The sequence below is a fragment of the Primulina eburnea genome, chromosome 12 (assembly GCF_022965805.1).
Source record: "Primulina eburnea isolate SZY01 chromosome 12, ASM2296580v1, whole genome shotgun sequence".
NCBI classification, from domain to species: Eukaryota; Viridiplantae; Streptophyta; class Magnoliopsida; order Lamiales; family Gesneriaceae; genus Primulina; species Primulina eburnea.
This window is the reverse complement of record NC_133112.1, coordinates 29,489,965-29,505,788: the sequence shown is the minus strand read 5'-3', so window position 1 is coordinate 29,505,788 and position 15,824 is coordinate 29,489,965. Positions and strand designations below refer to the sequence as shown.

The 15,824-nt window shown below is 37.8% G+C and overlaps 1 protein-coding gene and 1 pseudogene across 1 annotated transcript; both read left to right on the top strand.

Moving 5' to 3' along the window:
- Nucleotides 1-417: 417 nt before the first annotated feature.
- LOC140807134 (proline-rich receptor-like protein kinase PERK8) lies at nucleotides 418-5,518 on the top strand. The gene is made up of 8 exons (XM_073163846.1): nucleotides 418-2,109; nucleotides 2,208-2,618; nucleotides 2,694-2,780; nucleotides 3,610-3,680; nucleotides 3,751-3,827; nucleotides 3,933-4,080; nucleotides 4,680-4,841; nucleotides 5,019-5,518. Exons 1-8 carry the CDS (start codon nucleotides 1,089-1,091, stop codon nucleotides 5,226-5,228), a joined length of 2,187 nt encoding a protein of 728 aa, XP_073019947.1. The 5' UTR covers nucleotides 418-1,088; the 3' UTR covers nucleotides 5,229-5,518.
- A 948-nt stretch (nucleotides 5,519-6,466) lies between these two features.
- LOC140807993 (uncharacterized) lies at nucleotides 6,467-15,107 on the top strand (annotated as a pseudogene).
- Nucleotides 15,108-15,824: the final 717 nt, after the last annotated feature.

Below are 15,824 nucleotides of genomic sequence, written 5' to 3'. Positions count from 1 at the left end.
TACTTGTTGAAATCCTAAGTAAATCCGAATCTTTTTTTTTTAACATCTTGCCAAACAGTAAAAATAGGATTTTGAAATCCAAATCCCATGAAATCCTCTCAAATACTAGTCGCCAAACACACTGAGTAAAAGACACATATTCATTACACAAATGAAATAATTAAAATATCCAAACTAAATCAGATGAGACACATGGGCTAATTTTTTAAATAATGAGAGAGTTATTAGCCTATTAATATCATATAGGAGAACATCATAAAAGTACATAACAAAACTGTTTTTCTTATATCATATGTTATATTAAATATTTTGAATATTAGATTATAATCCACATTCAACCAAATGGAACTTGGAAGGGAAATTATTATATTCCCTCTAAAGTCACTGTCACTGCTTGTATTGAATGCTACTTTGGTATTTCATATATGTTTGACAGACCCCATTTTCCGTGTCTCATATTCAAAAACTTCAGACAAAATAAGAGAAGTTTCCATTTTCGATTAATAATCAAACCTAGCTGCATATGTAATCTCTAAATTTGCTGATGTTAGCTGTGTTTAAAATCTTCCACATTCATACAGAGGGGGTGAGAATTCTTGGTGGGATTTTTAGCATTTGTGTATAGTCTATCATATGGTCCTCTGAAAGCAATAGTCTTCTTGCCTGTACCATTTGGATTTTGCGATATTACACCAGGGAAAAGATTCTGCGAGTGAAATTATCGCTCTCTCTTTATTGGGTTATTGGTGTTCTGTCGCTAAAACGTTAAATTTGTAGTGGATATCCTTCACTCGTTGTGGGACTCTGTGTTTAATGGTCTGGGTTTTGCTCGTTTTTGTGTTTAATGATTGGGGTTCAAGTCCATGATTCTTGGGGAAGACTGTGATTTGGGCAGCTGGGATTTGAATATAGATTTGTGGGTTCAGTCGAGAACTGATTCTGGGTGTAAAGATTGAATCTTTTGAAAGAAATCGTTGATTCGTGCATGATTCCAGGTGATCTTGTTTCAGTACATTGTGAAATTTTGTAGGAATATGATTTGGGATTTGGCTGTGAAATGATTGAATTGGTCAAATTATGTCGATGAGATGTCCTTTACATCTCCATCTCCAAATTCTCCCATTGTTGATGCTCCCTTGAATCCTCCACCATTTCAGCCACCTATTTCTCGGAATTCTAGTAGTGCATCACCGCCTCAGATCGTTTCACCTCCACCGCCTGCGGCCTCTCCAGCACCGGCCACCGACGTAAGCCCACCAGAGCCATCCTTGCCACCGCCTCCTCCCATGTCTTCTCCACCGCCGGCGTCATCTCCTCCTCCGCCTCCTACACCATCTTCTACCCCACCATCTCAGCCATCTACTCCACCTCCAACAGCGTCTCCACCGCCTAATCCCCCGGCCTCCTCGCCACCTCCTCCTACTCCTCCTATTTCACCTCCTCCTCCGTCCACTAATCCACCACCAGCCCCTGAAAGTCCACCTCCACCAGTAACACCTGAACCGCCAAGCAGGTCCCCCCCTCCTCCTGCTGCTACCCCACCAGAAACCTCACCCCCACCGCCCCAGCCACCTGATAATTCGCCGCCGCCACCGTCTCCTATACCCCCGGGAGATTCACCTCCACCACCTGTCGTGGCTGTACCACCCCAAAGTTCACCTCCACCCCCATCTCGTAGACCTACTCCAACTTCACCTCCACCACCACCGAACTCTGTGCCACCAGGTCCACCTCGTTCTCCGCCCGCACCTCGACCGTCTTTAAATTCTCCTCCTGGAATATCTCCACCACCTGTAATAGGATCACCAGCACCACCACCTCCCCAGGCTTTGTCACCACCATCCTCGTCACCTCCTTCGACTCCCCTGGTTCCATCAGGTAATACAAATACCAGTAACTCCAGTGGCAATTCATCGAATGGTTCACCTTCCCCTGGAGGTGGTGGTATAGGCACTGGAGGAACGGTGACAATTGTTTTGGTAGTTGGTTTTCTACTGCTCGGAATCTTTGGAGCTGCTGCATGCTGTGTGTGGAAGCGAAAGAAAAAGAATATTGGACAAAACGGTGGTCACATTTTACCAACTTCAGTGGAACCTTCTACAGAATCAGGTTCTGTCTTTAGCGTGTGCTAATGAAGTTTTCAACAGTGACGTGTACTTTTTTTAAATGTTGCGAATGATTAAAGAAGTGCTTTAATTTGTGACCAGGTTCTGGTATGGTGAAGGTGCAAATAGCAGGATCCAGTTATGGAAGCGGCTCTGGCAATGGCATCTCTCATTCTCCCCACGAGCCCGGTGGGTTGGGGAATTCAAGGTCATGGTTCAGCTACAATGAGTTAGTTGAGGCCACTAATGGATTTCCCCCTCAGAATCTCTTAGGTGAAGGTGGATTTGGTTCGGTGTACAAAGGAACACTTGCAGATGGTCGAGAAATAGCAGTTAAGCAGTTGAAGATTGGTGGAGGGCAGGGGGAGCGAGAATTCAGATCAGAAGTCGAGATAATAAGTCGTATACACCATCGACATTTGGTTTCACTTGTAGGTTATTGCATCGCCGAGAATAGAAGGCTGCTCGTGTATGAATATGTCCCAAATAATACTCTCTACTTCCATCTTCATGGTAAGTTTTATTGCTTAGTGTTGGAGTAAGGTGATGTTGGCCAAAAGTGTACTGATGTTTTGTTTCTCCTATTAGGTCAAGGTAGGCCAGTTTTGGATTGGATTACACGAGTGAAGATCGCCATTGGTTCAGCTCGTGGCATTGCCTACCTTCATGAAGACTGTAAGCTATTTATCCTCGTTTCCTGATACATCATAAATCTATCAGAATTTGCCTCCACGTTTAATTTGATTTGACTGGCTTTGTTGTGATAATAAATATGCTGCGAAAATGAAACTTGAGTTCTAAGGGAGAACTATGGATGTAAAAATATGGTGATAATGGCTTATTTGAGACAAAGTTTCCTAAACTCTTATATAATAGCTTTGCTCTCTATAACACCTATCCAATGGGCGGTTAAAAGAAACAATTTTTTAGCAAAATTCAGTAATCACTACCTGCTCATAGTTCGGCATGATAAAAAACAATTGCTTTGACAAGACTCGAGGAATCTGTTCTAGAGGGTGAAGTGCTTCCTGTAACATCTCTCTTCTTGTCTTTCATATTTAGTTGTGCAACTATGTATTTATCTATTTTACTAACAGGATAGAAAATTTATGAAATACTAACTCCTAGATGTGATTTAGGAGAAATGAAATTTCTGGGAGCAGATGTCTTATCCCCCCTTTTTTGCTTGAAATTTGTCAATGTTACTCTTTTCTGTGTCTATATATCTTGTTCTGTCTTTTGGAAGGTCTGGACAAAAACTGGTGGCAGTTTTACTAACGAATGGTTTCAGAAATTAGAAGTAATTTAATTATCAAGCTATTGGAAAATTATGGACCGTAATCATTTAAGCTATTGAAAAAATTATGGACATCAATCATTTATTGGGTGGTTCGCTCTGAATCATCATTTTGTTTGATATTCTAATCTAGTATTGACATTTGATTTTCTTTATTTTTGTGCAATTAAAAAGACATTAATCGGGAAGTGGCTTTTCAATCTTCAGGTCACCCCCGTATTATCCATAGAGATATCAAGTCATCAAATATCCTTTTAGATAACAGTTTCGTAGCGCGGGTAAGCCTTAGTTACGGAGAACTATATTCTTTTTGTCTTTCAGATCATTTTTATAAAATCTACATTTCAGGTATCTGATTTTGGACTCGCTAAATTAGCCATGGATGCTAATACACATGTTACAACACGTGTAATGGGAACCTTTGGGTAAGTTGTCATCCATTTAATTGTTCAAAGGAAGCTAAATAGGAGCATCAGAAGATTGTATGTTACCATATCTATAATATTATTCCTCTGGTTGGATTGGTTCAGATACATGGCTCCTGAGTATGCATCCAGTGGCAAGTTGACTGACAAATCCGACGTGTATTCCTTTGGCGTTGTGCTCTTGGAGTTAATTAGTGGACGCAAGCCTGTCGATACATCCCAGCCCTTAGGGGAGGAGAGCATAGTGGAGTGGGTAAGTTCATTAAATACCCTATTCATGAACCCAGTGAATTTTGACCCGTGTACTCAACTGGCTTTCTTTTCACTCTGGCATGAATGACTGAGTAATGTGTATGATCTATCTGGTTGGGCAATTCAGGGCCATCTGTCTAGAAGTATGGGACAGTCCGATCCCCTCATCCAACATAATTTTCATCATACAAGAAGCTTTAGATATTTTCAAGTTTTGACTCTTGTTTTTCTGAATAATCATGGCATAAACTAAGAATAGCAATTCATCATACAAGAAGCTTTAGATATTTTCAAGTTTTGACTCTTGTTTTTCTGAATTGCTATTCTTAGTTTATGCCATGATTATTTTGATCTGTAGATAAGTTTCTTCTTAAGTTACTCTGGGTGTGTGATCTTTTGCGGTTTTGAGTCTTCATTTTCAGTTTTGTCGGGCTGCGAGATTCCGAAAGTCAATCATTCAAATCAGATAGGTGTCACTTGATGTGCCAATTGCCACCTGGCCTCAAGTTGTGATGTACCATTACACAGCTGCATACTTCGTTGCGTAAAACAGGAATATAGGCTTTCAGAAGTTTCACATCTTACATTTATATATCTCAGGCCCGACCTTTGCTTAGTCATGCACTTGAGACACAAGAATTTGAGGAGTTGGCAGATCCAAGGCTTGAAGGGCAATATGTCAGCGGCGAGATGTTCCGAACAATTGAAGTTGCTGCGGCTTGTGTACGTCATTCATCTGCAAAGAGACCCAAGATGGGACAGGTGACACCTTCTACAATAAATCCTGTTAAATCTAATTAGAAAAAACACCCATTAATATTATGCCCACACCTCCTACCTTTCATGGACTCTAAAAAAAGATTCAACGTCTCTTGTAAATTGTCACGCTTTCCATTGTAGAAGTATTGTAATCATTCACACATTTCCGTGGCGCTCCAGGTGGTGAGGGCTTTAGACAGTATGGCTAACTCGGATTTGTCAAATGGAATGAGAGTCGGTGAAAGTGAAATATACAACTCGGCTCAACATTCCGAAGAAATTAGATTGTTTCGCAGGATGGCCTTTGGTAGTCAAGATTATAGTACAGATTTTTTGTATCAAAATAGCTCCAGTAGTGATGGCAACCAAGTACAAAGCCCAAGAAATTGATGCCCAGAAGTTCCAAAATCTTCCTATCAAGATGAATAGATTGGTGTAAAACGTAAATGCAATGGCTGCGCTCGACTTGGAGGTGGCGCCATCTCTTGCTCTGACTCAGCTGCAAATAGTTTAGATTCGGGTTAGTTTTTTTGACTAGCAGTCTGTTTTTGGCTCGGTTTTGTATCGTATATATCGCGTGCTTTCTATTTGTTGGGGCAATTCTTTTCTGTAAATAGAAGCACAGTTTTGACTTTAGCAGTATCTATTCGAATAAAGTTTCTTTCATTGTTGTGCAATAATGTGGAGCTGAAAGACAAACTCATGCATGTGCTATCAACAAGGTAAATTCCTTATTTTTCATGCCCTCAAAATTCTTGGACCTGTTGGATGAGGTAGCCTTCCTCAGATTCATGTGGCAATCCATGTGCGTAGATTTTTACCATTTAATACTCTGTTATTTTATACCATAATTAATTAAACCAAGTATTATTTAAACATGTAATATGAATTAGGAAAGATTATTGTAAACGAGGTTAAAACAATTTTCATCCGAACTTATCATCATAGAAAATGCAAACTTGGATTTTGGAACTAGATTCACAATTTTTTATCTTTTAAAATTTTAGTAAATATTATTTAATTTATTGTCTTTTTGTTTATTTTTCAAATATATTGTTATTGTAAATATTTATCGTTTAACTCCCTACAACACACACGCTTCTCTTTACACAGGAAATGATCTTGGCCTTTTGTGAAACATAACATTTTTGTCTGATAAATTATATTTTTATCAGAATATTGACGTGACATTACAAATATCATTATTATGTCAATATTCCATCAGCACTACATAAATGTTACGTCGGAAAAAAACTAAAATTGAAAAAAAAATAGTTAAAATTTGACAACATAGAAGACCAAAAACAGAAAAAGATAAAAATAGAAGAAAAATGCGATTTTCCTATAATATAATATTAATATTAATATTAATAATTAATAGCTAATAATGTATGAGAAAACATTAATTTAAATATTAATACAAAAATTATCTTGATTAATTCAGATTTCTAAGTTAATTAACAAAATATCATAGCACAAATAAGAACAACAAAAGGAACACACACAAAAATAAAATAAAGTAGGCCTCTTTTTTCTAAAGAAAAATAATAATAAATTTCCTAGGCTCTCTGTTTCGATGGGAAAAATGAAAAAAGAAAAAAACTCGTGTATATTCACCTCTCCCAGTCTCCCAATCGATTAATTAATTTTTAATTTCATCACATGATTTCACTGCAACAACAGCGTCAGCAGTGCAACGAATCATCCAAAACGCATCTCATATGAGAAGGTAACAACAGTTTCTTCCTCAAATCTCCCGTCTTTGAATTTGAGCTACTATGTATGATACTTGTATAGCTCCAAGAATTTCATTTAGAACAAGTGGGTCAACTTTGTATTCTTCCAATGACTACTCATACGGCCGAAATGAAAGACACCCTTTGGCCTGTTCATCACATTCTTGGTCGAGATCTTGTTGTTCATGCTGTGTTAATTCAGTTTATAGAGTGCCAGTAACCCCAAGTTATTGCTACGATTCATACGGATTAAGGCAGTACTATTTGATCCAACAGTCGTGTAGGAAACTGGTTTCTGGTGGTTATGATGGGTGTTTTTATTACCGGTTGCCAGCGTGTGATTTTGATAGAAGCTGTTATTGTGGTAACTTTAGGGAGATAGATTTTGGTAGGAGAAGGTTTGGGTTTAGAAAATATACGGTTTTCGAGGGAACGGGTGAAAGGTGTGATCTTGGAGGTGCTGTTGAGGCTGAGGTTGTGCTTAGTTTGTTGGCTAAGGATGTCGGTGAGGAGAGTTTTCATGTGCGAAAGAGAACCAAAAGATTAGTTAAGAAAATCCTCAGTGGAAAAGAGAGAGGATGTTGAAGTTTGTAACGAGGGCGGGAGTAAGAAAAAATAAATGATTTGGGTTTTCACGGGAGCGGGACAAGCACTAAATATGAAGTATCGACATCTAGCTCAAGGAAAGGAGATAATAGAAGAGAAGAAACGATTCAGGAAGAAGAAAGGGAAGCTTTATTGAGAAAAGAAAAACTAAAGGCTCAGCTACAAGAAGAAAGGAGTGGGGCCTCAATAAGAAAAGAGGATAAAATTAGAGGAAAATTAGAGGGGGAAGCCTTTTTGAGAAAAGAGAGCCAAAAGGCCGAAGAAAAACAAGAGAGAATCTTTGTTAAGGAAGGAGAATTGGGTGTCACATGCACGGGAGGAAGAGAAGGAAGAGTTTTTAGAAGAGCAGATCACAGAGAGCGAGTGAGGAAAGATGGATCTAGTTGCTCTTCTTATTACTCGTTTTCTTCGGCTGGTGATTATGAAAGTGACAATGAAATTGATAATAGGGACAAGAGATTTGTGGGAGAGTTGTCAAGTGGGTATGTGAGGGATGCAAAGGGCAATGAAATGATTTACCAGGAAGCTAGGCAAGAAAACAAGAGGTTTGAGGATTATGAAGAAGAACATGGGGTTAATTTGACGAAGATGAGCTCTGCACAACGATCCCATGATCAAGATTTGTTGATTCAGAACTCAGAAAGAAAACAGAGAAGAAACTTACTGATATCTCAATTGAAGAGATAGAAAATAGAAATGAAACATATCAAAAGGAATCAAAACTTTCGCTGGTGCATTAAAGTGATTACAGAAATTCTTCTGACTCCTACATGTAATACGATGGTAGGACATCACAATTAACTGGAAGTACTGGATTTGTTAAGGAGAGAGCACAAAAGAATATGGATAATAAACTTTCCAGGCAATCTGAAACAAAGCTTAACAACAAACATTTGGCGGAAATCCCAGGCACTGAAAGAGATAATGTTAGGTCTACCCATGGCTCTCAAAAGATATTCAGTGGCAAGGATGAGCTGTCTAAAGTAACAAGCTCATGTAAGGAGGTGGTAAGAGAAAATCTAACAGCAGTTGGACTTAGTCCAGAGAGGAGGAATACCAAAGGAATTCTCTGAAGGTTATGGAGCAATTACAAGAGATCGACATTAGAAAGAACTTAATTTCTCACCAAACGTTTGAATCCAATGTTAAAACCAGGGGAGCGGGAGACTACTCAAGTAGAGTTCTCGGTTCAACTAATGACGCAGAAAAGCAGAAACGCTCTGAGCAGGCTAGCAGGCTGGTGGAATCAAGGGGGAAGTCCCAACAATCAACAACAAAAGAAAGCACTTTAACCTTGACGAAGCAATCTGACAGTCAATTTATAAAGCAAGAGGATAAAGTGAGCTTAACTTTTGGTTCATCTTCAAGATTCAAAAAGCATAATTCCTCAGAACATGCTAAACATAATAACAAAGGGGATTACAGAAGTGGATCTGATAACTTGACTGACATATTTATCACTCACTCCAAGGATTCTGGTTTAATGTTTGTAGAGGAACAACATAAGATTGATCCAGTGCTGTTTGTGAGACCTCCATCCTCTCAATTAGGAGCTACAGGTGTACTAAATGTTGATTCAACTGGTGTAGTTGTTAGTGGCAAGGTCACTGATGAAAACTTACATGGTGATTCTACTGCATTACCTAGGCTTCACTTGGAGAGATCTCCAGCATTGCATAATGAATCATATGGTGGTGTCAATAGCAATGCAGGGCAGCCTTCAAAGTTAATATTGCAGGATGATGAAAATGGATCAGCTGCCCGATTTCAGGAATCCTCAGCCCACTATGTTGGTGAGTTTGTTGACAAGGTAAGGCATGAACTTTTGAGTTCTAAAATTCAAATGGAGAAGAAAGCCTATGAAACCGAAATTGTGGTTGTGGAGAAGCATGACCAAAAGAGTTTGGTTCAATATACTTCTGGGGGTTCTCAATCCAAGAAGCATGACACAAGACATTCCAACCGGGACTCTAGCACACAGGGGCCTTTGAATGAGATGTGGAGAGAAGATGAGCCATCTGTTGAAGAGCCATCAAAGGCAGAACTACAGGAGGATGCAGAGCATGCTGACAATGCTATTGTCAAGAGAACTGGCAGGTCCTTGTGGAACATCATAGCAGATATTGTTCAGCTACGGTGGTCTTCACGATCCAAAAGTCAAAGCACAGTTGGAATGACAGGTGGCAGGAGTTCACCCAATCAGTCAACAAGTAGCGAAACATGGTTCTCTGGTCATGAAGCTGAGGAAAATGAAGAGGCAACTGGAGAGAAAGAAATGAGAAGCATGACACAAGAACCTATATCTTTCATCCAACAACGTGAACAAGAAAGCCGCTCAAAATTTGAAGAAGGTTCTAGCTCATCAACTTTTGGGGGCCACCTAGTGCATGCGGAAATAAATGCAGCTTCTTCAGTTGTTTTAGGAAGTGTTTCTTCAGCGATGTGCATTCTTTGCCTAACACTGAAGAAACTTTCAAAACAATCATGGATCATCTTCTTCAGCGATGTGCATTTCATCACGGCTGCGAAGGTCTCCTGTTGTGAGGGTGATTTCAGAGGGTGGAGAATCAAGTGCATCTGATAGTCGCATGAGTGAACAACTAAATACTGGATCAATGGAGCAATCAGAAGCAGCAGTTATCACGGGGGAAGCAAAAGGAAGGAAACTTAAGGGGAATGACCAAGTCATAAAGGATAGATTTGATGTATGGGAAGAAGCATATAGGATTGAATCAGAACAGCGGAAAAATGATGAATTGTTTATGAGAGAAGCACTCTTGGAAGCCCAAAAAGCTGCTGATAACTGGGAGGTTCCCGTGGGGGCTGTGCTAGTGCATAATAGCACGATAATTGCTCGTGGATGCAACCTGTAAGTTTCCAAGACATGTGCTTTTCTTTGATTTGTGTGTTACACGTAAATCAAGTTGCTCTTGATTGGCAATATTTCAGGGTAGAAGAGTTGCGTGACTCCACTGCTCATGCAGAATGATCTGCATACGGAAGGCCTCAAACATATTAAAGACATGGAGGCTTTCAGTAATATCTCTGTCTCTGAATTTCACAACAAAACATAATTATATTTTCATTTTATCCCAAAACATTTCAACATTCTGCATACTCTACTAAAATTGATGTTTTGTATCTTATGAAAACAGTATTTTTTTTGCTGGATAGTGGTACTAATTTGTTTAGTTTCCTTTATTCTATTTCAGTGGGGCATGATGTATCTTATTTTTCTAATATAATATTATTATCAGGCGAGAGGTTACCCTAGTTGATATCGATTAGTGAAGTAATTAGCAAGAACAAGGTTTGTCTTTGCTTTAGTTTCTGGTAAGTTGAAATGTACAGGCAAATATATGACCACTTAATTTCTGATCACTGTTATTGGAGGTACATTTGAGTTGCATTTTCCATCAGATTATATAAACGGTTCTTCACGTTGAATCTTAGTGACGAGAACCACGAGAACCAGGTTTATTGTTGGCTTTAGATTATTCTGGTAAGTTGGAATGTACAGAAAAATACGCGATCACTTATTTTGGAGGTACATTTGAGTAGCATTTTCCATCAGACTACATAAATGGTTCTTCAGGTCGAATCCATGCCAATTAACATATGAAGTAATGAACATGAATGTGTCTTGATTTGAACAAGTGTTATAGGAATCTAACAAAAGAAATGACTTATTAGCAAGTAATATGGTGCACAAAAAAATCAATGAGATATATCCTTGTTGCACATAAACTTGTGCCTCTTACACTTGTATATACCTAGATTTTGTTTTAGCATTGCACTAAAGGGAATGGATTAATCCTGATTAAACATGTTATTTTCTTCTTCTGATTCTTTTCTCTTTTGGCTTTTCCTAGTGCAAGAAATCAAGGATGAATTTGTAACATGATTTTGATGACAGAGACCTAACAATGATTTTCTATTTGAAATTACTAGAGATAGTTCCCATGTTGCTTTGTAATTTTGATGTGGAGCCAAAGTTCGAAAAGCACTTCCTAAGAAGTTTTCTTTCATAGTTCTATCTTTCCTTGTCCATCTTTACAAGAAGGGAGAGGTTTTGTGTTTGAGAGAAAAATAAACCATTAGATCTCGACTCATGACTTTACACCTTTCATTTGTTCTAAATTTATATGTAATATTTATATATTTTTTAAAAATTGTCGTATCCTAGCCGTATTGTGTCTTATAATTTCAAAAGTTACCGTATCACTGTATCCGTATCCTATTCGATACGATACCCGTACCCGTATCTATGCAACATAGCCCATTCTTGATCTAAACTTGCCAATAGCTGTTAGAAAAGGTGTAAGAAAATGTACTCAACATCCTATCTTCTAGTATGTCTCCTACTCATAATTATCTCCTCCATTTTCTGTTTCTACTTCAAATCTGTCTAGTATATTTACTCTCAGGTCTATTGAGGAGGCATACCATGGAAAGCTGTTGTCCTAGAAGAGATGGATGCCCTTGAAAAAATCAAAACATGGGACTTGGTGAGATTACCACAGGGCAAGTGTGCAGTGGGATGTAAATGGGTTTTCATTGTCAAATATAAGGCTGATGTCTCTGTAGAAAGGCATAAAGCCCGGTTGGTGGCCAAAGGCTTTACACAAACCTTCGGGATTGACTATAATGAGGCTTATGCCCTTGTTGCCACACTCAATACGGTTCAGATCCTTCTCTCTTTAGTAGTAAATCTTGATTGGCCTTTGCATCAATTTGATATTAAAAATGCATTTTTAAACGACGAGTTGGAAGATGAGGTCTATATGTGTCAATCTTCGGGATTTGCGGAGAATTGAGGAGGGAAAACTTTTTGTAAAATTAACAAATCTATCTATGCTTTAAAACAATCTCCTGAGCTTGGTTTGTTAGGTTTTCAAAAGCATCAAGAGATTTGGTTACAAACAGAGACAAGCTGATCACACAATGTTTGTGAAACACTCTGAGAAGGAGAAGATTATGGTGATAATTGTCTATGTTGACGATATTATTATCACCGGAGATGATAATGAAGAAATGAACAAAATCAAATTGATGATGGCAAAGGAGTTTGAAGTCAAAGATCTTGGAGCATTGAAGTATTTCTTAGGGATGTAGATAGCTAAGAGCAAGAAAGGTATTTCTGTTTCTCAAAGGAAATACACCTTGGATCTTTTGAAAGAGACTGCCATGCTGGGATGCAAACCAAGTAAGACCCCAATTGAACTTGGTAATAAAGAAAAGACGCTGGAAGGTGAATTAGTCGATAAGGGAAATTACCCGCGCTTTGTCGGAAGGCTTATCTATCTTTGGCATACGAGGCCAGACATTGTATTTGGAGTAAGCTTAGTCAGCCAACATACGCATGCTCCAAGTCAAGGTCATCTCAATGCTGTGTATCAAATCTTGAAATATTTGAAACATACACCTGGAAAAGGTTTATTCTTCACCAAAACAAATTGTGGGGAAATTTCGTAACTTGGAGGAGCAAGAAACAATCTATTGTGGCTAGGAGCAGTGCAGAAGCTGAATACAAGGCCATGTCAAACGGGACATGTTAACTCATTTGGATAAAGAGAGTAATGAAATAATTGAGGATTGGATTTGAAAGCCCTACGAAGCTATATTGTGATAACATGTCTACCATCAGTGTAGCTCACAATTCTGTCAATTATGGTAGAACGAAACATGTGGAAGTAGATCGCCATTCAATTAAAGAAAAGTTGGATGGAGGCACAATCGACATTGAATATGTTCCCACTTCTCATCAACCAAATGATCTGCTCACCGAAGGCTTGACAGAAAATGCATTTGAGTTTCTTATTCACAAGCTTGGTCTCATCAATGTCTATAGCCAAGCTTGAGGGTGTGTGTGGAAATATTGAGACTAGATTAAATCAAATTTTATATTGTTTTTCATATGATCGTTTTATTTTGTGATAGGATTTTTTTATTTATTCATATACATAGATTGATATCCTTACCAAAGATATGGGCATTGGATATACATTGTAAATTATTTAAGTGGGCTGCACCCAATGAAAAAAGTGTGTACATAAATCAATAAAATATTCTCCGTTTTTTCGTAAATGTTCCAACATTTTTTTTATCAACAGGCAACTACCCTTTATGTGACTCTTGAACCATGCCCAATGTGTGCTGGAGCAATACTTCAAGCTAGATTAGACACTGTTGTATGGGGGCGCCTAACAAGCTTCTAGGGGCTGACGGCAGCTGGATCAGGTAAGCAGAACAAATTGAATAGTCTAGTTATTTCAAGAAATCCCGAATCTATGATGTTTTCTGTGCTTACGTTGGGTATGATTTGTTGTAATCTCTTCATTTCTTTGATCTGGGGAAGTTTCTTGCTAATTTATATATTATTGTATTTCACCAGCAACTTGAGTCAACATATCAATGTTGATCACTTGAAATTTACGTTTCCAACTTTCCATGCTTCTTATTCTCTTAAGTCTTAACCATGAGCGTCCTATCCACTATCCTTGTTAAAGGTGATAAAAATTCTTATTTCCTTAGTAAGAATATACGTTCCAAAATTTTTCCAACCAACCTACTGATATCATTCCATTGCCAATTTCCTTTTCTTTACTTCGGCCAGTTGATATATTTTGTTATAATCCTGAATCTAATGAAGCATTTCAGACTTTATGAATGGGCTGATAATGTAGTTAGTTCAATGTTTGGGTTCATTTATTCGTTAATTATTAAAGCCAAAGATGTTTATTCCTGTGTCGACGGGAAACTCCCTCATGCTTGGTCTTATCTTTGTAATAGGGAAAGACAAGGAAATATTGTTGTGCCAGCAAAGTGGAAGCAAATTTACTTTATTTTTTAATCATTAGAAATCAATAAGTATAATCTATAATTAAATTTGATATAATTAAAGGTTATGATATATTTTTTGAACAATTTTATTTTTACCCTGAATATTGTGCAGTAGATGTTAAGTTTCATATCCGAAGCATGTAAACAGTGTATAGGTGTTGTATTCTCTATTATATTTCTGGTATTTCAAACTCAACATCATTTATGGATCATTTCTATTATTGGTGAAATATGAATGTTAATAACATTACTCGATGGTATCTTTCTTCATTTCTCCCAAACTTTAATGTTCCCATTAACTGGTTATCTGCTACGCTTCTTGATTGATCCCATCAACAATTTTCATCATATACGCCGACTGGTATTACAAGGATTATGAACATATGTTCATAAAGAACCAACAATCTTGATCAACATTTGCAGACTTTTCTCAAATGGCGGTAATGTAGCAGGGGAATCTGCCATTTCGGCTTATCCGGACCAAACTGATAAGCCACTTGCTCCAATTCACCCTTTCCACCCAAATATAACTATTCGACGAGGAGTGTTGGCATCAGCACGAGTGGATGTAATGCAACAGTTCTTTCAGCTAAGGAGGAAGAAGAAAAACAACAAACTCAACACTCCCACGCCTCCTTCACGCCTTCCCATTAGACACCATCCTTCTAAGTTCTTGACAAAGATTCATAATGCCTTCCACATTATGTTCTGTTTGTAGTTAACCGGGCAATAGATTTGACATTCCTCCTGTTCCAGGATCATTTCAGGAGCTGCAGAAATCCATCAGTTAGATGAGCGGGTTTCTTTTGTACCAGTTTGTATTATGTTGTATTTGCGTTGCTAGTTTCTTTAACGCACAATTTTTCCTTGAGGGTGTACTTTTTTGCAAAACCGTTGGTTAAGTTTGGATTAACTCGGTGTCTTTTGGAAAAAAAGGATTTTCTAGAAATAATTCGTAAACTTTATTATTAAAAATGTAATGTGTATTCCATATTATTCTCTGAGGAAAATTATCTTTATATTGTAGAAGTCATGTCAAGTGATTTCACATTAAAGATATTATCATTCCTGCTTGTAGAAATTGTAGGGACATGATTATTGGATATTTGTGGACCAATTGCTCTCACTGGCTTGTGTTGCAGGATGCCAAAATTAAAACTAGTTCAGTTGTATTATAATCGTAGTATGATGCCGGAAGCACTAGTTCAACTTTTCAAGCCAGGATTGCTAATCAGAGCTTTTTCTTTCAAGTTGAGTCAAATAACTGAAGATGCCAATGTTTTGAGTCGAGCTCATCTTCAAACTCATGATGTCTACTTTGATTTTCATCCTTATAAACATCATCCATTACAGCAGAGCAAAAAATGTATTGCCTGCCACCGCCAATGTTTATTTCAAATGAATGAGATGTGACTCAATACCAAAAAAAGAAGCTGTGCAAAAATCATATTTCTGTTGAAACCAACTGCTTGGTTAAAGGTTTTTGCCCACCTTAATTGCTGTACTCTGCATGTATGTTGTCAATAATTTAATGTTCCACATGATCAACCTCTACAGGTGAGAGGAAAACATAAAATGAATACTCCTGGATCCAGTGGAATAATTTGTTTTATTTTTATTTTTATTTTTATTTTATTCTGTTCATAAACATACCATATATTAAAGAAAAGGATGGTATGAAATCTTGTATTCATAAAAATTAAATTTTGTATAATATATAATACATATGGAAGAGTTACGAAATCGACTCCAAATTGAAAATTGAAAACCATTGATCATTGTGCAATGGAGACATTTCTTT

Coding starts and splice junctions, on each gene's coding strand:
- LOC140807134 (XM_073163846.1), top strand. CDS start 1,089: ATGTCCTTTACATCTCCATCTCCAAATTCTCCCATTGTTGATGCTCCC. Junction 3,681..3,750: donor ATAACAGTTTCGTAGCGCGG/GTAAGCCTTAGT, acceptor TCTACATTTCAG/GTATCTGATTTTGGACTCGC. Junction 4,842..5,018: donor AGAGACCCAAGATGGGACAG/GTGACACCTTCT, acceptor GTGGCGCTCCAG/GTGGTGAGGGCTTTAGACAG.